General features: G+C 39.7%; 1 protein-coding gene across 5 annotated transcripts in view; it reads left to right on the forward strand.

Annotated features, from left to right (window-relative positions):
- The first annotated feature begins 15795 nt into the window (after positions 1–15795).
- Positions 15796–25810, forward strand: part of CRB1 (crumbs cell polarity complex component 1) — a 161476-nt gene continuing 151461 nt past the window's right edge. For all 5 annotated transcript variants that reach the window (XM_073356740.1, XM_073356741.1, XM_073356745.1 and 2 more), the window contains exon 1: positions 15796–16021. In XM_073356740.1, coding sequence (XP_073212841.1) covers positions 15946–16021 — 76 coding nt within the window. In that variant the 5' untranslated portion in view covers positions 15796–15945. The remainder of the gene's footprint in view (positions 16022–25810) is intronic.

The following is a 25810-nucleotide window of genomic DNA, read 5'->3' on the forward strand; positions in this document are numbered from 1 at the left end:
GTATTATATAACTCCTGATTCAGCAAAACTGAAGCAGCGAGGCAAAGTTTGTACTTAGGTCAATCGCTATTCAGCTAAGAACTTACTATGTTATTATACCCAACTTAAAAGTATCTGTACCTTGGTGATGTGACAGACACTTTAGGAAAATGTCTTAGATAGGTGTTCATTTGAGGAATGCTCCCAGTACAAAAGTATTGTATAATGAATTTGCAAATGGTACAATTTCTGCACCCTTTGGGCTAATATACCTTCCATCCTTCTCTCAGTTGCACATGGAAGTATGCCCTGATTTGCAACCAGTAAAGTATGCCAAATTTTGCACCTTACTTACACCTTGCTTAAAGGGATTGCACTGAAAGTAAATAAATACATAATTTGGCCCCTCATATAGAGCTCTGTGAATAATCAATTAATCAATCCAGTTTGCTGCCCTGGATTAAAAGGTCTTAAAATCCCTCTAGAGTGGGGATTTGAATGTGGGTCTTCCACAGCGCAGGGAAATACCCTAACCTCTTGGGCTATATAAAGGAAGGTACCAACTTCTCCTTCTCCTCAACTGGTATTATGAACGAGGCCCCAGTCCCCTGGTGAATTTAGCCCAAAGCTTTTTTTTTTTTTTTTGGTACCAAAGCAAATTTCCAAATAGTTCTGGGTTTACACAAAACTGCATTTGGAGAATAAACTTCTCAACTGAAAAATTTCAGCCAGCTCTACTCATGTTCTAATACTGATGTTGCATAATAAAAAATAGAAACTGGGCTGTATGGTAAGATATATACACACTTATGTACTCAGTGCACTCAATACTTTCAATTTATTAAGACAAAAAAATTGCCTCAAAGAACCATTACATCAAAATATTAATGCTTAGGAATAAAATATCAAGCATGGTAGTTTCTTGATATTGTAAAAAAAATTAAAAGGCCAGAAATGCTATTTGATCAAAAGATTAACACATTAAACTGACATGCTACCAATAAGTTCTAAACCATCTTGTCATCTCATAATATTCCATATGTAATGCTAACGACTGTTAGAAGAATTGGGAAAGAATAAAATATCATCAACTAGGCATTTATCAAGGCTTTGTAGAGCTCTTCCCTTTTCCTGTCCATTATGATGAAACTTCACATGGTTACAGTTGTCAGGCAATCAACATTCATCTCTCGGTTTGAAAGGCAAGGTGTTTCTCAGTGTAAATGGAGATGGAAGTTCTATTCTGTGCCATCTTTAATCAGGATTTGCTAAACATGTATATAGTATCAATTTTAAATGATAAATAGAATAGATATTATTGTGTTATCCACAACATTTTTCCTAAAGGAACTTTTTCATTGAAACTGTAGGATGCCCGTTAGGGTCATCAGAGCATTTTTATCAGACATTGTGCATTTATCTGAGCCCAGTTGTGTGTTCTATGACGTATTCAATCAGTCCAGTTACATGCAGTGTGAGAGGATACATTTATGAAGCTTATACTGTATAGCTTATTACTTGCAGGAAAAAAATAACCTACTACAAAATGAAAGCATGAGCAACATATCCATTTTCTGGAACATGACTACACTAGAAGCAGACATTTATAGAACCATCCTTTTACTTATATGACACTCTTTAGTCATTAGGATTCCTTAATTATATATTTTAAAGTGGTGATTACAAAACTTAACTATGAAAACACAATTAGGTGTAATTAATCAGCATGGAGGGTTCAACTGAAAATCCTTATTACATGAAGATCAATTAAACTTTAAACAACTGTTGAATATATAAAGCAGTACATACTTATTTTCTGTTAGGAAAAGCCATAATTAGGTTATTATACAATACATAAATGCACAATATTAAAGAAAAGGGTTTGATCTAACTCAGAATAGCCAGGAAATTCAGTGTTATTCCTGACTAATTCGTAGTTCCACGTGTATAAATTGCCAGCATAGGAGTTTATGCTGGAAAATCTTAATTAGGTGCAGAAGAGCACTTTAAAAATTCATATTAACAGCAGAAGAACAATTAAAAGTCTAGTGGCAATTAAGTGACAACTGAGTTAGTAAAATGTCAGTGTAAATGTAATGGCAGCATAATCTCTCCATGTAGCCAGTACAGTGTCAATGCAACAGTATGCCATACCAATTGCTTAGTCTTTTGAAATTTTAAAGAACTGTCTTTTACTGAGAAATTATTGGATGCATGGGTTATTATGAACTGTTATGGTCAGTCATTCATGCTTTGTAAAAAACATTCCTAGAAGTAGTTCTTATACTGTGTCCAGAGGCGGATTAGGGGTTTGTGGGCTCCTGGGTCAGAGCAAGTGGGGGCCCATCCCCACTCCTTCTGCCTTCAGGGGGCCCCCGTTACTCCTGCTGGGGAAATGGAGTTGAGGCACGGGGGTGTGCCCCACCACACCCCCACCCAGCATTCCTGCCGGGAAGTTGTGTTGAGGTGCGGGGCCTTGCCCCGCTTTTCCCGCCTGGCACTCCTGCTGGGGAGCAGGGCACACCCCTCGCCCCCACTCTACTCCCTGGCAGGAGCACTGGGCAGAGAGGGTCAGGGCGTAGGGGCGCCCATTTTTCCAGGGCGGGGGCCCCAATTGGCAATGGCCCCTAGGCACGGCCCCATTGGCCCAGTGGCTAATCCATCACTGAATGTGTCTATGTAGTAAATATTTCCCCATATCAATACTGCAATGTCTTAAGAGGTTTGTGCTTCTCCATTAAAAATAGCTAAAGGCTGCAGTCCATTAGCTTGAAAACATTCAGAGTAGTATGTGAGTCAATATAATTGAAATCCTCTGAACTACTATAAATATTATTCCTTAAACACTTGCAAAACTAAGGGTCTGAGTCACCACTGTCTTATTCCATTGTATGACAGTATAACTTCATTGATGACATAAAATTGGAATAATGCAGGGGTGAATCAGGCCCTTGGTTTTTAAAAGGAATTTACTTTTCGTTAGAAGAAATTTAAGAAGCACCTGTAAAACGCCTATATAAAAGGCTAAATTGTCCTTTATGCAAGTTGTTTCTAATCCATCCTCTTAGTACTGTGAGCTTCTTTCTGAAACATTCCTCACCATCGCTAACACCATTGCAGCTTCACTAATGGCAGTAACGGTGGGTATGCTAGTGTACTCAAGGTGTTGCCCACTGCTGGCATTTTTAACCTCAGTACTCTGTAGATCTGATTTGAGAAGGGTTAGACGAGAAGGTATTTAAAATGCTAGTAGCTGTCTTTAGTCCTGTCTACATTAGCACTCCAGCTTTTGCTTCCTTTGGTTATAGCCATGTATAATTTCCACTGATACTAATGAAAATTTATTTACATCAATGTCAAGAATAGGCTTCAAAGGCCATATTTTCAAAGGAACCTCAACTTGACCTCATGTCCATTCCCAATTTTTATGAACACTCACCAGGAATAGAATATGCACCAAAATATTTTTGCTCAATTTCTTCCCTGTTTATACTAAATTTGGGTACCCAAATTGGTTATGTGCATGTAAATTTGATGTATGCACAAATAACACAAAATCTATGCATAGACATGACTGCATGCACAAAGCTGTGTGCTCACAGTGTCTTTGGATGAAATCCTGTCACCATTGACTTCAGTGAGGCCAGGATTTCACCTTCTATTTCTTTCAAAGTGGGTAAGTAGTCTCCATTACATTTCCAGAATTTTCTGGATCACCATAGGGATGGTAAATACCTTAGGGTGTTTATTAGTATTTGCTGAATTGTCTTCTTACTCTGGGGACGACACCTCCTTCCTCTGGGTCATGGACATCTCCTCATCCAGAGTATTATCACCCATTTTCTGATCAACCTTAAACGTCAACAGAATTTATCTCCTTGTTGGTGGAGACCTCCTCTTCCTCATGTGGAGGATAGCAAGATGAATAGCCAGGGCAAGAAGGGAACATCCAGGTCCCGGGTGTCCTTGTTCAAGCTGAAATGTGGTCTCTGCAATTAAGAATGAGCAAAGGTAGCCTTCCTTTTTACCTTAGCTATAGGCCATGTAGCAGACAAACATAATGTAAAATGACCAATCCTGGACAGGGTAGTAGAAAACTACAAGAAACAAGATGAAGGGATATCTCCAGGGTCCCCTGGAATCCTCTTTGCTGAGGCAGGACCTTCTGGTCCTTTGCTGTTCTCGAAATACTCACTAAAGAGGGATTTACATTCTAAATGATTCTGCCTCCTCTTCAACACAAGAGGGGCAAAAGGACTCCACAACATACCCTTGGAGTCAGCACCCTCATAGTGACAGCATCTGATATCTCTCATCAGTTTGCTCTGTCATTATGGGAGGAACAACATCCAGCTCAAGGGATATGTGATGCACTGGGGCCCACATTAGTGCTGGCGCCCCACTAGCTGTCATAAATATAAAGGGAAGGGTAACCACCTTTCTGTCCACAGTGCTATAAAATCCCTCCTGGCCAGAGGCAAAACCCTTTCACCTGTAAAGGGTTAAGAAGCTAAGATAACCTTGCTGGCACCTGACCAAAATGACTAATGAGGAGACAAGATACTTTCAAAGCTGGAGGGGTGGGGAACAAAGGGTCTGTCTGTCTGTGTGATGCTTTTGCCAGGAACAGATCAGGAATGCAGCTCAGAACTCCTGTAAAAAGTTAGTAAGTAATCTAGCTAGAAATACGTTAGATTTCCTTTTGTTTAATGGCTGGTAAAATAGCTGTGCTGAATGGAATGTATATTCCTGTTTTTGTGTCTTTTTGTAACTTAAGGTTTTGCCTAGAGTGATTCTCTATGTTTTGAATCTGATTACCCTGTAAGGTATTTACCATCCTGATTTTACAGAGGTGATTCTTTTACCTTTTCTTTAATTAAAATTCTTCTTTTAAGAACCTGATTGTTTTTTCATTGTTCTTAAGATCCAAGGGTTTGGGTCTGTGTTAACCTGTACAAATTGGTGAGGATTTTTATCAAGTCTTCCCCAGGAAAGGGGGTGTAGGGCTTGGGGGGATATTTTTGGGGAAGACATCTCCAAGTGGGCTCTTTCCCTGTTCTTTGTTTAACACACTTGGTGGTGGCAGCATAGGGTTCAAGGACAAGGCAAAGTTTGTACCTTGAGGAAGTTTTTAACCTAAGATGGTAAGAATAAGCTTAAGGGGTCCTTCATGCAGGTCCCCTCATCTGTACCCTAGAGTTCAGAGTGGGGAAGGAACCTTGACACCAGCCTATTTGACGATGCATGTAGAAGGAAAAGAGGCTGCTGCAGAGGAAAAGGCCACATAGCTCACGACGGTAGGAGGGAGAGGAGTCCTCACCGGAACAGGTAATCTGGCGGATTGCAGTTTGTCTGAGGGAGCTGCTTCTCTCCAAGTCCCAAACTGCTGAGGTGGCAACATGTATAAGACCAGCTTTGAGAAAACATCACCCTACAAGTGTTCCCTATAATCACATCCATTTTTAAAAAGTTTTAGTTACATTAAATTAAGACTATGTTTTTCCAAGGGTATAGACTGACATCATGGAAGGTGATGAGGTTAACAAGCCCTGGCTAGGATATTATGGTCCTAGAATTACACAGATCAAAGAACTGGTCCACTAATAAGCTCTGTATGTGTCCTAATGATGTCTTCATTTTATTTATACATGACTTGTTTTTAAACAATGTTCTGTTTTGCAGTCTGTTTTAGTGCTGCTTTTACAGACAGTTTTAAGAAGGCTCAATAGGTCTAATCCAAATCTTGTTCTTCCTGATTTCTTTCTATTCTCATTGTCCATAATTTTTTTTAACCATAGATGGAAATATGTTTGTCCTGAAACGTTGTTTTCAGTTAGCACCAAATCCTGGCTGTAAGACAACCGAACCTTGAACTGATTTCTCTTTCACATTTTGTAAACAGATGGGTTCACAATCAAAAATGAGTAAACCTGTGTCCCAGAGTTCAGATTCAGATATAAATTGTCCCAAAGTTCTAAGTGGTTTATTTCTGATATTTGAGTTTCGCTCCATCTCTGTGGTTGTAATAGTTATTAAATATTATGGCATGTTTCAATAACGTACACAACATAGGAATTGCTATATCAAATCAGACCAATGGCCAATGAAGTTCAGTATCTTGGTCAATACTTGGTACTTCCCACCTCTTCTCATGTACACCTAGCTAATTGTGCGATGTTCAACAGCTAAGAAAATCCTTGACACTGCAGTGGATTCTGTTATGCCCTCAAACATTCAGAAAACACTTTGAAATACTTCATGTTTAGCATGGGTTTTTTTACCTGCTTATTACTTGCATCTCATTTTTATGCATCAGATTATGAATAAAAAATTGACATTAGTATGATTATATGCACAAAAATGACTAAAAATCTTTGACCAAAAAATTGAATCGAAGAATTTTAGCTGTTAACACTAAGATTTACTTGCATGCCAAATACCATGAAAAAACAAACCTCATTTATTTTATTTTCATTTTCTACCAAAATGTAAGAACAATAATATTTTTGCTACCTTTAAGCTATACATTTCTTTATAAACAGTACACTTATTAAAATAAGATGTGTGATGTTCAGTGATGAGTTTTGTTTTAAAAAACAAAATAGAAAACTCTCCACAACAATATTCTTATTGTTATCTGGGCACATTCCCAGACTCCCAATCAAGTTTGGCCATTTATAAATAGTAATGGTGGTATTCTTGTTTTGATTCTAACTTGGCTATGAGTCACAAATGTGACTCTTGGTTTCAAGATTAATGAAAGTTTACGGAAATTAGTAGGATTAAGCTAAGTGCCATAAACTAAGTTCCTTCAGGTCCCAAAGATGTGTTCTGTGTAAACTAGAAAGCTTGTCTCTCTCTCTCACCAACAGAAGTTGGTTCAATAAGAGATATTATCTCACCCATCTTGTCTCTATACTAGAGAGTAATCCTGCATCATTAAAATCAATGGGAGTTTTTCCTTTGCCTTGAATGGATCAAGGATCAAGCCCATAATACACAAGTCCTCCTGCATGTCCTCTGCACCGGAGTGAAATTCACTCCAAGTAAACAAAGTTTTCAGATCTCCTGTGGTGTTTGGTTTCAGTGGGTGAAATATCTAACCCGAAAACAAATTATAGGGGGATAGCTCTCAGACCTTTATTTATAGTGGTTTAAACAGAACCTCCAACACTGAAGTTAAAAGGCACAGCAATGAAAGTAAAATTTGCAATACATTTAACAGAGTATGTTAAAGTTTTATAAAATATCACTTCTCTCTTTGTCAAACCCTTCTGTAACCTTGACAATCACTGGAAGATTATCAGGACGCACAAAAACGTCATGATTAGACAGTTCATTAGCAGGAAGGTACAGAATACTAATCACAAGAGTTTCATCTGCAGTGACAAGGGCTGACCTAGCATTCATTTCTGACAGTGGAATCGCTTCCCTGGTGGTATCAACCACACACTATGCAGTAAAAACATGTTCTTTGTGCAAGTATTCATCAAAGGTAAGGATAAGTGAATCACACGCTACTGAGTTCTGCAGCTCCCAGGGGAGTCCTGCAGTACCTTAGTAGAGTCAGTTTGTTTTGTCTGTAAAGTGTAAAATACCCAGGGGGCACTTTACATATTAAAAGAAAAACAGCCTAAACTCCTGTCTGAAACTGCAATGATCTGAACAGCCTGCTCCTTAACTGGTTTAAATTGACCATGAGCAAGTACTTGGATCAATAATGCTGTTATAAGTACATACAGTTGAAATATCTAGGGGACAGATTCTGATCCATTACTTCAGATTTACACTGATGTGAACCTCTCCACTACCCTAGCGTATCTCCACTATCCTAGTGTAACTGAGATCAGAATCTAATACCTACCAGCCTACAGTTGTAATTTAGCAATTTGTTTTAAAAATATTGATAGCAAGTATGCACTGCCTTAGTTGGCTATCTCTTCAGGCACCACAACAATTGAACACTTCATTTTCAGCCATGGAAGACATCTTTCTTTTTATAAAAATAATAGCAAATACCATTTTAATCTTGAGGACACAGGCCCATATTGTTTATAAATTTACCGGCAATTTAGTATGTCTTCCAAATCTTGTGTATTAAACATATTGATAAAAATAATATGATTTCTACTGGCATACTAGAACACAATAGGGTTTATGCTACACATATATTATCATTGGTTGAATGAAGGATATGCAAATTGTGGGAATTTGCAGTGTGCAGTCTGCAAGGACCCTATACAATCCTGATTTGAAAATACCTCCATGAAACTCTATCAAAGCTTTTTAAGACCTCACAGAATAATATGATGCTATCAGACCAGGTGCCAGCTCATGCCAACGCCCAGAGGCCTCACTGAACACTGATAAATACATAGCTGGAAACCAGTGCTCTAACCTGTGTGTTAGTATTGTTAAAATAGATGTTAGAGTTATAAGAGTCTGTTTCGTGTTTCGACTTTATCAAATGCTTGTAGGACCCTGTATTAATCTTACTTATAATATTTGTATCCCATGTTATAAGGTGATAGTTAGTGTTTGTTCTTTAACTATAAAAATCTTTGTTAAGACTGTAAACCCCCAGAGTTAGGGGAGAAGCATGACCAAGTGTGAAATACTAGTTTACCACAAGAGGTGTCATCTCCTCCAGTACATGAAGGCCTACAGACACCTGACAAACCATTGTGCAACATCAGGAGAAAAGACTTATTTGATTGCTTCCCCCACACCCATGAAGAGGGCAAGAGAACAAGCTCTCATCCCATCATGGCTTGAATGATGGGGAAAGGAAATAAAAATCCCTGTCAAGGAGGAATTGTTATGCTGCTTGGAATTTGGAGAGAACAATATTTCTAAGCATACGCAAGGGATCCCAAGTTGCTTAGCTTGGGTTAGCCCTAAAGGATACAGAGCTTGCACATTACAGTAGCTTCTATTATTTATGGAACCCAAGACTAACTCACTGGAGTGTGTATGTTTATCTGTAAATAACTCTTACTGCTTTTTCCTAGTTAATACGTCTTTAGTTAGTTGATTACAAGTGTTGTCTTTGGTGAGAGATAATGTACAATTGATCTGGCATAACTGACCGGTCCTTTGGGACTGGGAGTAACCAGCATATTGTGATTGTTGGTGTAAGGGACCATCTATCACAAAGGCAGGCATGCTTGTGTGCCAAGGTAGACTGGAGTGCTAAAAGGCACTGTCTGGGACTCCATATTAAGGCTGCCATAGTGCTGTAGGAGTTCACACGTGATACTTGGTTGGTGAAATCTCACGATAGAACTCACCACCAATTCGGGGTTTGTGCTGTTCTTTTGTACTCTTCTTTAGCAATTTATCCATGTTTCTACTTTTTGTATGGCTACCGTGCACAAGGAGACCCATCTCCCCCTAGTGCACCTACTAGAGGCAGCAATAATTTTTCCGCTTACACTCCAGGAATGCAAGAAGAGGCCAGGCAGCACTCCCACCACTTCTGAACACTGCAAAGGAGGTATGTCTGAGTGGGGTGGGGCCTTTGTCCTACCATCTGCCCAGCACAGTTCAGCAATCTGTAGTTAACCTGACATTTTAGGCCAGCAGTTCAGAAATCCCTCCTTTTCTGACAGGAATAGCAGCTACATGGGGAAACAGCTCTGTGCCCAGAATCTCAGAAAAATTTTTGTAGTGCACCAGTAGGCTTGGCAGATTTTGCAAAATGACTGTAAATTTTCAAATCTAACCCTTTCACTTCGTAGTCCATTGATCAGCAAATTGGCATAGTTGTGAAGCTTGTGTTCTGTCCTTTTGACCGGAACAGGGTGTTCTGCTTCACTTCTCAGTCCTGTTCTGGCTAAAGAAAAAAGAGCTCAACACAAGAGCAAAATCAAGAGCTCAAGAGAAAAGAAAAGAAAAAATATTTTAAAATGCTAAGAGAAAATGGACTCAAAAGAAAAACATATTTTTACTAAATAATATGCAAAATAAAACTTAATTACAAGATATTTCTGCACAAAAATGACAGGGTGAAAGTAATGTCAGACTGTTGTGTTATTGACACCTGCTTTTGTCAGTGTTATGTGGAATAGATGCACATGTAATTGTTCCTATTACTAGGTTCCTGGCTAAATGTGTGAACAGACCTTTGACAAATTTGTGAGAGTCAAATAGCTTTCTATTGCCTCACCTAAGACTGCTCACTATCCAGAGGACTGCCAAGCCAGCCTTATTCAAACCAGTTTACGCATTTCGACCAATTACCCAAATAGCGACATCAGTCCGAGATAATTCTGGATCTGAGCTACTTCCCAAGTATATTATCCCTGGGGCTGGTAGAGTGTGTGATTGTGGTGGGATCCATGGTTCTGTCAGGAATCCAACTACTGAGGCCAAGCTCAAGGCTGGGATAGGAGGGGACTAGAGAATGTGGTCTGAGTTCAGTCGAGAGGGTGAAGGCCAGAAGCATCAATCGGTACCAGTGTTGCACTGTAGGATGAGCTCAGGATTGAGGTTGATGAGCTATACCAGGTCCGAGCCAAGTGAGTCAGTCAAAATAGGGTTAGAGGAACAGAGACAGAGGAAGGTATCAAGAGCAGATGTCAGGACCAGTAGCAGGAGCAAGGCATCCTGAGTGTACAGCAGGGTCTGTTTGCAGCAGCAAGCTAGGCATCCATTTAGAGTAGCACAGACAGCCCATGTGTGTTTTCCTTAGGTCCTAAATAGCGTGGCTTGGCCAATCAGGAAATGCTGTAGACAGTGTAGCCATCCAGGGGTACTTGAAGCTGTAGGGGTCATAGGCTGCTGTTGCCCACTTTGCCAGAGCTGCTGGGTGGTTGCCATGTCTACACCACCACCCAGGAGCCAGCAGATGTGTGTTTCAGACCCACAGATGCTAACAAGATCTGGCAGACTCCATGAATCTAAAGGTTCCGGGTAGGTGTATATTTCAGTGCCCAAAAATGTGATGGCAGTGTCTACCTTCTTTCTTTCCTAAGTTCATGGAAAGGGCATCCACACTGGTGGTGGAACAAAATAAAGTATCAGTATCAGCTGTTCTGTGAGTTGGTCACATGTAATTTAAAGTCAGCTGCTATGATACAGCCTAGCCATGGCTACAATGCTAGGGTCAAAGCGTGCTTGCCTTACTCATATGAGCTTTACTCCAGCTTGCTTGGTTTATTTTCTTGGGCTTAGTTGGACAACTTGCATGAGTAAAGCAAGCAGCATTTGACTCCCTAGTCAATGCCTTCAGTTACTTCAGTGACTCCGTACTTTAAAGTTAAAGGAAAAAATGTTGTCCACTGGTTAGATGACCTAACTGGGAGTCTGAACTTCACAGCTCCAGACAAGTTGCTTACATCCTGCATTGACTTACACCCAGTGTAACTCCATTGACTTCAGTAGGGTAGTGTGGAATGCAGAATGTGGCTGTTTACCTCTAATTGGCTCAGTTTACCCATCTGCAAAATGGATATCATAATAATTACTCGCCTCAACCATATTAAGAGACCAAATTAGTTGCTTGTAAAGGAGTTGGATGCGCTTGATAAAAGGCTATATTGATAGCATTACAGAAATTAAAATGTTGTATACTTTGTATGGGTTTCAAATGTATTTTTTATAATCCACCTGTTTTAGATTGCCTCTATTTACCATTCTCTTGATGAAAGTTTTCCTAAAATCTATTTATTATGCAGGGATTAAAAGACCTCCCTGTATACTCTGCATTTTCTTTTCTTCTGGTAGCAGCTTGAAGATGTGTGCTGACTGTAAAGTATTCCGTGATGCCTCGACTATGAAAAGCATTATAGAAAGCCAACTAATGCTTTATTATGTTCTAACTGGATGACTTAGGATATCTGTGCCACAGATGAGGAACATCTGTTACTTTTATTACAGAGCTTGCAGTACTGATCTCATTACATTATCTTTTTATTTAAGTTAGCACCTGAATAACTTGAGGTCATTTTGTTTCCCTACCAAGACAATTATTTAGGACATTTCTCTTTGGAGAGAAAAATATAGTATTACTGTGACTTCCACAACCAAACTAGTCATTTAAAGGCATTGATGCACAGCAAACGAAAAACATTTATTTCAGAAATTATATTTATGTGGGGTCAAAGCCTGGAGTCTTTACTCAGACAAAACTTTGATTGGCCCAAACCCTGACCTGGTTGTTCCATTGGTCCCTATTGCAAGATATAACCTTGCCAGTGATACACATTTGTGATAAAATGTAGCTATCATCTAACACAAGGCTGACAATAAGTACTGCAAGGCAAGGAATAGCCAAAGCCCAGAGGAAAGGCAACACATTACAACATAAACCAGAGTTCATGCATCAGGTGTGCAAAAACTGGAACTGAAGGGAAATAGTACTGAGTTTGTGCAGGAGGCCTAATGGTCTATTATCTTTATCTCTGCCTCTATGAAGCATTCATGAGAAAGCAGCCACCTAAAAAAATCTGTCTGCTGTTAGCTAATAATAAATGGCAGTTACTAGGTGTTTTAATTGCCAATGGGAAGAAGGGATCCACGCCAAAAAAAAAAAACCAATTCTGTTTATCATCATTAGTCAACAACAACAGCTTTGTAACATCATGTCTTAAATTTTCAAACTGTAACCTGTACATAGATTATTCAACTACTTTGATTTCTGTTCATGTAATGCTCAGTTTACACGAAAAAACAAACAAATGTTGCACGGACTCTAAAGGAAATACTGATCAGCCAGGAAAATTATCCTTAGTGGTATCTGAACTAAAAGAAAGAGAACTAGAAAATGATCAATCTTAACAGGCATAGTATCACACAATCAAGAAAGAATATGTTCTATGGCAGAGAAGCAGATGTGGGGATAATCAGTGTTAAAGACGTCTCAAAGTTGGAAAATATCACTTATAGCGGAGGAAAGAAAAGATGTAGGTATTGAAGTTTGTTGGCCAGAGGTGAAAAGAGATATTCTAGAAGAAATCACATTGATTGGGAGAGTGTGAGACACACACTGTATTGCAATCACCACAAGTGGAGCAATCAGAACTACAAGAGGCAGCACTTAGGTGAAAGACAGTAGATTCCAATGTGAAGAAATGAGATTGTGAGAGTCAAATGCAGGGGAAATGGTTTCGTGACGGAATTAAGTGACTGCAAAAATGTCATCAAGGCTAAATTGTATTTATATGCAAATTGAATTTATATCTCATGTTTGCTGCATGAAAATAGTATTAATAATGGGGTTCCTTCCTACCTATTCCTTCAAGTTCTTCAGTGAATCAGGAGCACCTAAATCTGAAATTAATTTGGTGAGAAGCACATTTAAATTCTAGGACAGCAATGGCTGGCAAAGAGGAAGAAACATTTTATTTAGACCTTTTAAAATTGTGGAGGGGAATTTCAAGAATGAAGAGATAGATGCTATGCTGAAGAAGAGTGGTCACTTTTGGCTGCCCTGAAGATGCTACCCATTTTATGAACTAGCATAGGGATTAGGATTTGTCCATACACTAACTTTGTATCTTGTAATAATGATCTAGTTAGGAGAGCATGGAATTGTTTTGATCAATGAGAAAACATGGATGTTTATAAGGTATTCTTATAATCTAAAATAGGTGGCATGTCTTTGTTCCTCTGGATTTGTATAGAAGCACAGACTTCATTCAATTTTTGCATGAATAAGAGTAAGATATTTTTTATTCACAGTTATAAGAGACAGGTATTTAAAGGATGGATAATGTTGGTTTAGATTTAATAGTTATTGTGACTGTTTTGCTGCAAGGCAGAGCTAAGGACTTTTTAATCCATGTGATAACTATAGATTTTTTGAGTCCTTACCCTATAAACAATTCTGATCATACACTTCTGACAATCATGAAGAAAAAAAGTTTACTCCTCTGTTACAGTGAATACATAAAATTCAGACATATTCTTCCACATACAAATTTGAGGATGAGGGCAGGTCTGGCTGATTAAAATAAGCATTATATTTGAGATTGCAACCTTAACTATGGAGTTGCGCCCAGTGTCTTCTTAATCCAAGTAAGATTAATTTAATCATTCATCATAACTCCAGCACAATAATATTTATCAAATTCTTATTTGCAGTGAGTACAGCCACAAAAACATTTTAGGGATTAATGAAAATTGCAAAGGGAAAAGTCAAGCTTCCAAATAAAATAAATAATAATTAATAATTTAAACCTAAATTCTATTAAGTACTCAGCATTGAATTCAATGGCATAATTTAATCTAACAGAAGAAATTCTCAAAAGGCAGAACACTATTTTCATGTTCATATACTTATGCTCATGTATTTCGCAGAGTAATTTTAGAAATAAACTAAATAGCTGGCAATGAGACAAAGCAGTGAAGCAAAATATAAATCAAAGGAAAGATTTAAAGACAGAGAAAGCTGATTGACCATTAACGTGGACTTTAACATGGAATTATGGTTGTCTGCAAAATGTTACTGTTTCTCACTAGGAATACAGTTCACTGTAAGGTTTGTATCTCATTAGATTTGGCTAGAAGAGTCAACCTCGAACCCCATCAGAGAGACTGGAGGTCTTTCTCAGAATCAGTTGGTGGTGGGAAGGCACAGATGAAGCTATAGGCCTGAAAGAAGGGAGTGGTTGGATTTCCAATTCAGATACTGAACAAGCAGAAGGGAGGAAAGGGTCGCACCCCTGTTTAGAAGTGGACAATCTGAAGCCTCACTGATAGGAGGATAGGGGGCGGAGGGGGGGGAGGGCTCAAGTGGCACCTGAGCCTGATTGAGGTGGAAGAGAAGAAAAGGCTAGAAAGCTGAGGAAAAGTGCTTTAAAATGGGTTGGTTTCAGTGTGTAGAAAAGGTTGATGTTCCAGTCAGTGGACATTGAGAGTACCCACCATCAATTACTTAGAAATAACCAACTCCCTCAAACTAAGGTCCTGATTCAGCAAGGTACTTAAGCACATGAACAATCCCATCCCCATTCAGTGAAATGTTTAAGCTTGTGCTTAACTTTAAGCATGTAAGTTCCATTGAATTCATGCTCAAAGTCAAGCATGTGCTTTAGTGCTTTTCTGAATAAAGGTTAAACTTCCTTTGAGTCAAAGGAAAGTACCAGGAAAACCCAAATTAGTAAGTATTATTTTTTATAACAAAGCAACAGCCAAACAGATTTTTAAGGGTACACAACCATTTTTTTTCCTGGACCTAGGGACATGCAGTCTATGTAGTGAGAGTTATCCCAGAGCAAACTTTTATGTCTGAATTTATAAACTCCCAGAAAACCAGGATTTGTAATGGAGATGATGGTAGGTTCCCACCTAGAGCTTGGAACTATAAATATGTTCTAATGAAGACCAGAGCACTTGGGCAAAATCCCCTTTTAATGCACCTCCATAGCTATATATAGTACAGAAAAGACACTATAAATAACTAACCAAAGATGAAGGGAATACCTCTGGCTTTTGTAGCTAAAATGAAATTGCTCCATGTTTCTAATCCATTTTGTAAGGGGGGTTAATACAGCAGGAATGCAAAATGTACAAAGTATTATTATTAGCAATGGTTCTTTAATGTTATATCAGAGAGCCTGGGATATAATGGAGCCTTAAGTAAAGAATAAAATGTGTTGTTTTCTGAAAGCCTGACAGATTACCCTGGAATTGTGTGTGAAATTTGAGCTAGGCATTTAGTCACACAGATCTATAATAGAAAGCCAGGGGGAAAGACTCCAATCCATGCAGCAGAGAAATCTGCACCAGGTTTGAAAAATCACCCAAACATGCTCAGCTAAAATCTTAACAGGCACAACTGCCTTTTGAATCAAAGTCTGTAGGTTTGCAGTGAACAAGCTGACGAGAGTCACAGGCAGAGATGGGATGTAGCGGACTCTGTGTCTTGGCTATCATCCTGGTCTCAGAGGTGAGGAGAAAGCAGTAAAGATCAGCACCAGCCCCTTGGCAACTAGGCAACTTAGAGGAGGATGTCCTATCGAGATGAATATGGCTCATTCAAGAATTAACTCTCTACTCATCTTCTACCTCAGTTTTTTGCTGCTCATCCATTTAAAAAGTAAGTGTTCCTCTTTTTCTTATCATTCTGACATGTCCTAGGGCTAGGTGGCTAGATAAACACCTCTGGCAGAAAGCTAATTTTGTCAGGAAGCCTCTAAGCCATTGGTTAAAGATGCCAAAATGAGCTGGTCCAGGGAACTATAAGTTTTATACATTCATAGAACAGACGGCTTTAAGATCTGAGTGTTCACACTGTTTGATGTTCATAGAGAATGAAAGCATTTAAATTTTTTTTTGTTTGAATATTCAAAGTTTGGTGCTAGGAAACCCATAAGAAATATTCACATACAAATACACATCCATTTCAACCTTTGCACTTTTGGAAACTGACAAACAGTCCATTTAAACCTGGATGTTTAAAATGATGTGTTAATATGGAGATTTCTCTTTTGTTTCCTAATCCAACATATTACTTGTTATACTAACTGCTCATCTCGATTATGTATTGTTATTGTGTCCATCAAGATACTGTCTAAGCACTACCATACAATCATTTTTTAAAAAAAAACTGTAGGAAAATTAATTAAACAAATATGATATGTTTTGTGGTTTAAAAGCCTTGATTTTAACCTGTGTAAATATCAACATTAGTTGATATTTAGTCTGATCATTTTTATTAAAGAAATCTCTTCAGCAAACTTCCACATAAGCCGAAGTATGCACAATGGGTTTCCTTAATAATTTTGTCAGCTGGATGACAGTAAATAGAATCCAAGGAGATTAAATGGCCTCAGCTGGTGAAGCTGATGTAAGTTTATGAAAGGCAGTAGCTATTGAACATGTTTAAAATGAAGACAGCAAGAGTGTGTGTCTGTGGGAAGAGGCTGTGTGATTGGTGACTGCTGAGTTTGAATTGCAATAAGACAAAGCTTTGAGCAGCTGGCATTAAAGAAGACTTGGCATTAGTGTACAGTGTTTTGTAATCTGGGTCACCTTCTGTTGCTGCATCAGTCAGATTGTTACTTGTACAGTTTACAGCTCAGCGTAAATCAGACCCTGAACACCCAGCAGAAACAGTTCCATGAATTAGCACTGTTAAAAAAACTACAACAAAACTTTAGAGCCAGGAAGACTAATGTGACATATCTTATACATTCAAGTATAGTTTCTGATTAGTTTTCTTGCTGGAAGACGTATTGCGATACGTAGTCATTGCTTGCACCAATGTTCTTTTCCAAACATCTTACAGCAGGACAACTATTGGAAAAAGACTTCTTGGAACTTTTATTTTCAAGATGCAGTTTTTATAGTCACTGTACTTTTTCATAAACAAACAGCCTTTAAATCTCTATGTAAATGTCGCTTGGAGAGAATCCTCTACCGTAATTAAAGGAATTGAAATGATGATAATGAAGAGATTTCATTTCTGCACAATGGAGGCAAATTACGGTATGACAGATACTGTGTTAAAGGGGAAAACACAGAAAGCTTATAAGATTAAGAATGTTATAGTAAAAGTATCACACACACAAGCCACTGATAGATGCGTAGGCCCTTGAATGTAAGCCACAAGCAGTACCCCAGAGGCAGTAAAGAAACAACAAAAATAATATCAATTTGCAGGGCTCAGTCCTGGGTTTGGCTGAGCCTGGCTTGATGTAAGACCCCAGGGCAGGCAAAAGTAGTTTTTGTCACCGTTCAACTCCCTTCCCCAATCAGCCCAAATCAACCCTGGCACAAACTAAAGCAGACCTTCTTCCTTTCTCTAGATATGTCCATATGGGAGGAGGGCTAGCAGGGGGTTGCCTTATACCACCTGAGGATTCCGTGTAGTGACTGAATTCTCAGTTGGCTGTCTGATTTGTGACTGCTTTGCACTGGATGGAAGACTGTCACGGAACAACCACAGCAAGGACTGGACCAACATAGATTTTTAAGTACTGCACTTTCTGCAATCTCAACAGGGTACTTTATGGCATAAAACTTTTTCGAAGAACTTTTTAGCTACTGATTTTTTTTAGCGGTAAACAAAATTGTTGATTACAGCTATTTTCTAAGATAAGTATAAAAGGAGACCACGACATAGGTATAAGGGGTGTGCAGCAAAACTGAGGCTATATAAAATATGAGCGACAATAGGTATACATGGTTATAGAAGTTGATTTTTTTCAAATAATTTTATCCTATTGGGCACATCTTTCCCCAAATAGTTCAACAGTTAGTCTAACACAGGCACTAGAGCCCAGATCCATAAAAGTATTTAGGTTCCTAAATCTACCATTAAGATTCCACTAACATTCTCAAAAATGCTGCTTAGTTGTTGCCTAACCCCACAGGCTCCTAACTCCCCAAGGCACCTGAATTTCCACCAATTGGCATTCGCAAAAGCACCTAAGTGCCAACACCATCTCACAGCTAATGAGCTGCTCAGAGCCCTAACTTAAGCCGAAGCTCACGAGTGGGGTTCTCAAAACTAAGCAGGAGAACGTCTATCTCGCCAGTGAGGTCTGATCCTGTAAGCATACTCAGAGCACTCATAAAACCTGACACCTGACACAAAAGACAGCTGGGGTGAGCCGGTCAGGAATTTTTCGAGGAAGAGGTTGTGTGTGTTTTGCAGGAACATTGCGATTATGTCAAAATTTTGGAAATGTTTTGTTTCATATTTTATAATTTATGTTATATAAAAATTTAAATGTTTCAGCTTTTACATATAATATTATATATTATAATGTAAAGGTCAAAATGATAGTCAGCTGAAATGTTCTGACCTTATTGAAATGAAACGTTTTAATAAGATCAAAATGAAATTTTTCAGAATATTTCCTTTGTGAAAAATTGCAAATTTTTAATTTTTTGTCCTGATTTGGGATGAAATGAAATTTCAAAATCTCAGACTTTCCATGGGAGAGCAATTCCATTTTTCTACCAGCTTTACTTAGCGCATGGGAGTGCGTTCAGCATTATGATGGCCCTGGGCTGGATTCACCCCCACCTTGCATCTTGTACAATCAATTACACCTGTGCAGAGCAAGTGCAAGTGAATGTACAGTGGTACTAAATCAGAATGATAGCATTTACTACACACTTTGCACAAGTGTAAATGTCTGCATAAGGTCAAGGCAGTGGAGAATCAGGCACCATGTCTCTAAGTGGGGTTATCTGCTGAGTAGGATGTATCCAGCCTCAGCAGCTGGCAAGTGCATATATTTCTGTCACCAGTGAGTACTATCTGGCAGATGGTGGACACTCCTACTTAGAAGAACAGCAGAGTACAGCACTATGGCACAGTGCTCTGGCCAGCAGGATACCTCCTTGCTTCTCATTCTTCCATTGGGCAAGGTGGGATTTGACAGTGGCTTGGGTGCGGGTCTATAATAGATTTAAGAACTGACTCTACAAGGTGTTGAGTACCCTTATATCCCATTGAAGATCCCAGGAGTCTGCCTAGTAGGGCTTCTTTGTAACCATGTTTTAATTTTACATTCACATAGAAATATCTAAAACAGAAATAATATTACTTAGCACTGACTTTAGATTAATTAGCATTTGTAAATTATTGTGAATTTGATATAAAAAGATTTTCCCACACAAATCCAGAACACAAAAGATAATTTCAAAGGACAACTCAAGGTGCTTTTTTATCAAGTGTCAGTCTCCACCTATGTGACACAATGATAATATTTACTTCAAACAGTGTTAAGAGGATTAGTTATTTAATTCTTGTACAACATGATGTAAGTGTTGAGTACATGGAAATCCCTCATTTTATTAAAGTCTTGGGGGACATCCAAAAATTTCATAATACTGGGAATTTATATAATCAGGGGAACATATAATAGCCTTCTGTAAAGTTGGGGGACAACAGCTTTTTTAATGAAACAGAGTTTAGAAAAATTGCAGTGAATAAACTTGTGTTTTACTTACGTTATTAGATGTACTCACATCACTTAACATCAAACTGTACAGTGAGAGGAATTTCAGCCAGCAAATCACAACCCAGAAAAATAAAATATTATCTTCTCTCAAACAATATCTAAATCCTTGTTGATGCTATCTGCGCCAAGTTACATCACTCCACTTTCACACATCCCACTCTGCATGTAATTATTATTCACTTCTTCAGAAGCTATCCTTGAAGCTTGATTTTCCCAAACCCCATCTCTTAAGTGACCTCATCGGAAGAAATGAGGCAGCAACAGCACAGAATGTTCAAAACACTCATGTGGCAAAGGAAACATTTGTTTTGCCAAAAAATCTTTTTGTCCTGCTACGGCATTGATATACAGTGGTACCCATTAAAACATAGGCATTTGTCAACAGTTACTAAACCATGGAATCTGGAAGAAATACTCCAGTAACTCAGGTATTACACTGGGGTAAGATGACTTTTTAATAGTGACCACAGTATATTCAGGATGGCAAATGTCTTTTGTGATTATCCGATGTTTCAGCGACCATTTAATCTCAGCATTTATGCCAGGCTCTTCACCATGGTATCTGAGCACTGTTCTTCACTTAATCACCCTCAAAATCAATTTGTTGCCTAGTATATTCCAGTGCCAGGTGCACTATCCCCTAGGAAACAAAGAATAATTACATATGAAATGTATTAATCTGATCACTAGCATGACCTGAGGTGCCCGGCATCCCCACCCACAAATATTACACAGCAGGAAATAAACATTGATAGTTTAGTTCTTGTCTGACTTACACTGGGTCCCATGGCATACTTGATATTTTTTTTTTCCTTAAAATCAGTTGCATTTCCTGAGCTGACATCCTGAGAGCAGTTCTTCCTCCCATCCATCAGCAAGAAGCAGTACTCCCCATGGAAGTGGCGATACAGAGTAGTGCAGTGGTGAGGCAGGGATGAGTAAGAGAGCAGAAGAGGTGCAAAGGCTGCTCGGGAGGCTTGTTCAACATGCAGTTTCCTCTGATTGTGAAAGAGTGTCAGAGGCATAAATGATGATCTTTCCCAAGTTTCATCCCATATTCATACCAGGGAAGGGATGGTCTGGAGTTCCAAAGTTCAGATTCAGCTCTAGATATGTAAGTGTTCAGATCTGGGGGGTTGATGTATGTCGCCTGTATACAGTGAGCATGACAGAAGTGTCTAATGTACAGTTCAGCCAATTCATTTACATGGGATATGAAAACAATATCTAACTGTAGAACATTTTCTAGACAGGAAACTATGTTCTCCTGAGACACCACAAGTGGTGGTGGCCATTGAGCTCAGTATTTTTAATTCATGTTACAAATAAAATGCGTGAAGCTGCTAGATAAAGCTGATGAAGAGCAGTGGAAAATGCCGTCTTTCCCTATTTAAACTCTAAATATAGTAGAACATCTGCCACCTCAGATACTGATATTAAATTTCTTGAATGAAACATTGGCTCTACTTTAATATGTCATTGTGAAATTGCCTTTTAATTGAAAGGCTCAGGCCAACGTTCTTTGCTTCTTTTCAAATGATTCAATATTTATCTTGTCTGCCATCAGTAAGGTAATTTGCACCTCAGATGCAGACACCCTACTGTTTGACATGCTGTACAGCAGAATCAATTTTAGCTTCTCTCTTTGGCTATCATTTGTAACCACTTGTTCGTAATCATCATTAAAGTGTATTAACCGAGGGAGAGACCAAATGTTTTTTGGTGTAGAAAAGTGGAGTTCTTTTATTCAGCTGCAACCTTTTATTTTAGAATCAGACCAGACTAAGCCTCTGTGACTTCCACATTGAATAACTTCAGTGCACACTCTGGCCCAGTTCAGGAAGGCTCTCTATTCAGGACTGCATATAAAAGGGGGTTACCTTTAGTCATAAGCTTCCGTTCTGTTAAAGTCAATGGGATTTAAGTATGTGCCTCACATTAAGCACTTGAGTAATTGCTGTTCTGAATATGGAAATACTTAAAGCTCTTGCTTAAATTTCTTCCTGGTCCATATGGGTATGTCTATGGGTATGCAATAAAAAACCTGAGGCATTCAGGCTCATGCAGTTTGGGCTGTGGGGCTAAAAATTTCAGTGTAGATGTTTGAGCTCAGGTTGGAGCCCAGCTTCTGAGACCCACCCCCCCTTGCAGAGTCTCAGAGCTTGGACTCCTGCCCAAGACCAAACATGTATACTGCAATCTTTAACCCCACCACCTGAGCCCAAGTCAGCTGACCAGGGCCAGCCGTGGCCATGCTGCAGGTCTTTTATTGTAGTATAGATTTACCCATATGAGGCCACATTTAAAGAGCACTCAGAAATAACAGCTGGTGCAGAAGATGCCTACTTCCTGGTTGCCTGTTTGCTTCTGCTTCAGCTGATTCAAGGTGTCAACTATACTCATAAAGCCCTACATGGTTTGGGCCTCCTGGCTACCTCAGTTACCACCTCAGCCCACAGAAGTTGAGGTCATATGAGGTGCTCATGCTTATAGAGGCTAAATTGAAACATCTGGTATTAGTGGCGAAGGATTCTCAGTGAAGGACCAATGATGTTGGAATATGCTTTTTCCATGATCTGCCAGTGCCCAACCTGGTGTTCTTTAAGTCATAGTGAAAAACTCATCTCTTTTCTCAAACGTGCTAGATGGGGTGTTTTGGTTGAGAGGGAGAGATTGCTGCTGTTGGAGAAAAAATATGAGGAGATTAGGCTCAATTGTCCTCTGGCAAAGGAGAAGGGGCCATGTTACAGAGCAGATAGCTCCCTAGTTCTCCACTGGCCTACCCCCGCTGTGAGAGCAGCCTCGGGTCTTTTGCCATTGGCATAAAGTCCACTGTGGTGGCAGGGGGGAGCTGGTGAAGGAGCTGACTTCAGGCTTTATGCCCTTAGACGTTAACCCTCCAGCAAGGGAATTCTCCGTTGGCAAGTTACATTTTTTTTAATTCAAGATTTGTAATCCAGGTACTTAAAGAACATAATAGTATCCCAAGCTATTTTCTTTCCTTGAAGTCTGTAGATAATTTTTATAACAGGGAGTATCATTATCAGATACACATATTTCTGCAAAGAAACCAGACTATCAAAATAATTTGAATGATTATTTCCGACTGTGTCTTAACAGTGATAAATATAGAAATAAAATACGTGAAGGCAGGATACCTTGGAAGTGTAATATTAGACCAGGGGTGGCCAACCTGAGCCTGAGAATGAGCCAGAATTTACCAACCTACATTTCCAAAGAGCCACAGTAATACGTCAGCAGCTCCCCCCACCAGCACCTCCCCCATCCCAGAGCCTCCCACCCACCAGCAGCCCTCACAATCAGTGCCTCACCCTCCCTCCCAATCAGCTGTTTTGTGGGGTGCAGGAGGCCCTGGGGGGGAAGAGAGAGGAGCGAGGGCACGGCAGACTAAGTGGGGCGGGAAGGGGTGGAGTGGGGGCAGGGCCTGTGGCAGAGTCAAGGGTTGAGCAGTGAGCACCCCCCGGCACATTGGAAAGTTGACACCTGTAGCTCCAGCCCCGGAGTCGGTGCCTATAGAAGGAGTCGCATATTAACTTCTGAAGAGCCGCATGTGGCTCCAGAGCCACAGGATGGTCACCGCTGTATTAGACATTAGGCAATAAAGAGACGTTACATGGTACCATACATAAAACTGTCAGTGAAAAAGAGTCTGAGTCGAAACCTGGATCCAACGAGCACTGAACTTTTGAGAAGCTCAGATATGGATTTACAGCTCCATTACTTGAAAGTGTGCCAAACCAAAACTCTGGGTTCCAATACCACCAAACACTGGGGAAGTGCAGACCAGGATCCAGTCTGGATCTGAACTCTGTCTATAGCTGTAAGAGACACAACAGCAGTCTAACATCTTATTAATGTTTTCCACTTCAGAAAATTAGGATGCTTCCAGCTGTTGTTCAATATACCTGCAACTATACATTGTAGCAGTATGCAATAGGCGTTACAGCACGGTGTGTCTAGTGTCATGCATGTAGATGAAATGGGAGGCATATCACACACATGGCTATTGGCTGTGGAAAAATCATGTAGGCTATGCCAGTGTTTCTCAACCTTTCCAGATTACTGTACCCTTTTCAAGAGTCTGATTTGTCTTTGGACCACAAGTTTCACTTCACTTAAAAAACTACTTACTTACAAAATCAGACAAAAAAAAATACAAAAGTGTCATAGCACACTATTACTGAAAAAGTGCTTACTTTCTCACTTACCATATAATTATAAAATAAATTGATTGGAATATAAATACTGTACCTACATTTCAGCACGCAGTATTTAGAGCAGTATAAACAAGTCACTGTATATATGAAATTTTAGTTGGTACTGATTTCACTAGGGCTTCTTATGTAGCCTGTTGTAAAACTAGGCAGATATCTAGAAGAGTTGATGTACCCCCTGGAAAACCTCTGCGTACCCTCAGGGATACGCATACCCCTGGTTGAGAACCACTATGGCTATGCCACAACACTCTAGTTTGTGGAAAGATGAAGTCCAGATGTGTCACATCTCTCTCATTTCACAGACGTGCACGTCACATACCACAAAATACTGCAACTGATCTCATATATTATATAGGCTGCTTCCATGCTGCTGTGTTTGCTTATACATGGCACTGTAAAACAATTCAGAGAAAACCGTACCTTTTGTGTTCATCCCAAAGCTGTAATGGTATGAAAGATAGTATCATTAATTTTCATGGATAATTTTCAGTTCACTCATTCTCAGATATCCTTTTTTTAATGAAAATGTCAGAGTTCTCCTACAAAAAAAATCAGTAGAGAGGTCTTTTCCATAATATGAACAATATTTGGGAAATATTAAATCAGATAAAAACACAGTGGCTATGTATCTATGTAACTGAATCATTGCTTTATATGCCCAATGTCTTCCATGGAGTCTCGCAAATCCACAGACTATCCCTGAGAGTTCCATTTTTCATTTAGATGGCAGATATGAAAGAACACGTAGATTGACAAATCAACAATAGCTACACATGTGAACACTTTGATCAAGCTAAGGCTGGCACTAATTTCAGCTCAAAATTCTCCCCATTCATCTTTTTCTAATGGTACAGTACATCAGTGTTCTCTTTATGATCCCACCAACTTTTGTTCTGATTCTATCCCTTTTTGAGGACCCTCCAAGCACGAACAGGCACAGCTAGAGATATACCAATTTTTTCCCCACAAAGCCTCCCTACAAGAGAAGCCACTTCAAGTCTTTAGTTAAAACTTTATTCACACAAAGTCCTACCAGTGGGACAGAAGCTTTTTCATGCCATTAAAGGCCCATATAATGGTAAGTTTGGGGATACACAATGCAGATCTTGTTATGATTTATTGGTTGCAGTCCATAGATAGTTATGGATTAGGGTTGCCAATTTTTTAATAGCACAATAAAGAACACCCCTGCCCCACCCCTTGCCTGAGGCCCCGCCCCCGCTCGCTCTATCCCCCTCCCTCTATCGCTCATTCTCCCCCACAGTCACTCACTTTCACCAGGCTGGGGCAGGGGATTGGGGTGTTTGAGGGGGGCGAGAACTCCAGATGGGGTGCGGACTCTGGGGTGGGGCCAGGGATGAGAGGTTTGCGGTGCGGGAGAGGGCTCTGGGCTGGGGCAGGGTGTTGGGGAGGTGCGGGGTCCTGGCGGCACTTACTTCGGCTCCCAGGAAGCGGCTGCCAGTTCCCTGCAGTGCAGCCTCTAAGTTCATGGGTGGCCATGGTCGCGGTTCCCAGCCAATGGGAGCTGCAGAGCTGGCACTAGGGGCAGGGGCAGTGCGCTGAGCCTCCCTGGGCACCTATATGCCGCTTCTGAGAGCTGCGCGGAGCTAGGGCAGGTAGGGAGCTTGCCTTAGCTCCGGGCCCCCACTGCACCGCTGACCAGACTTTTAA

The sequence above is a fragment of the Lepidochelys kempii genome, chromosome 8, assembly GCF_965140285.1.
Source record: "Lepidochelys kempii isolate rLepKem1 chromosome 8, rLepKem1.hap1, whole genome shotgun sequence".
Taxonomy (NCBI): domain Eukaryota; kingdom Metazoa; phylum Chordata; order Testudines; family Cheloniidae; genus Lepidochelys; species Lepidochelys kempii.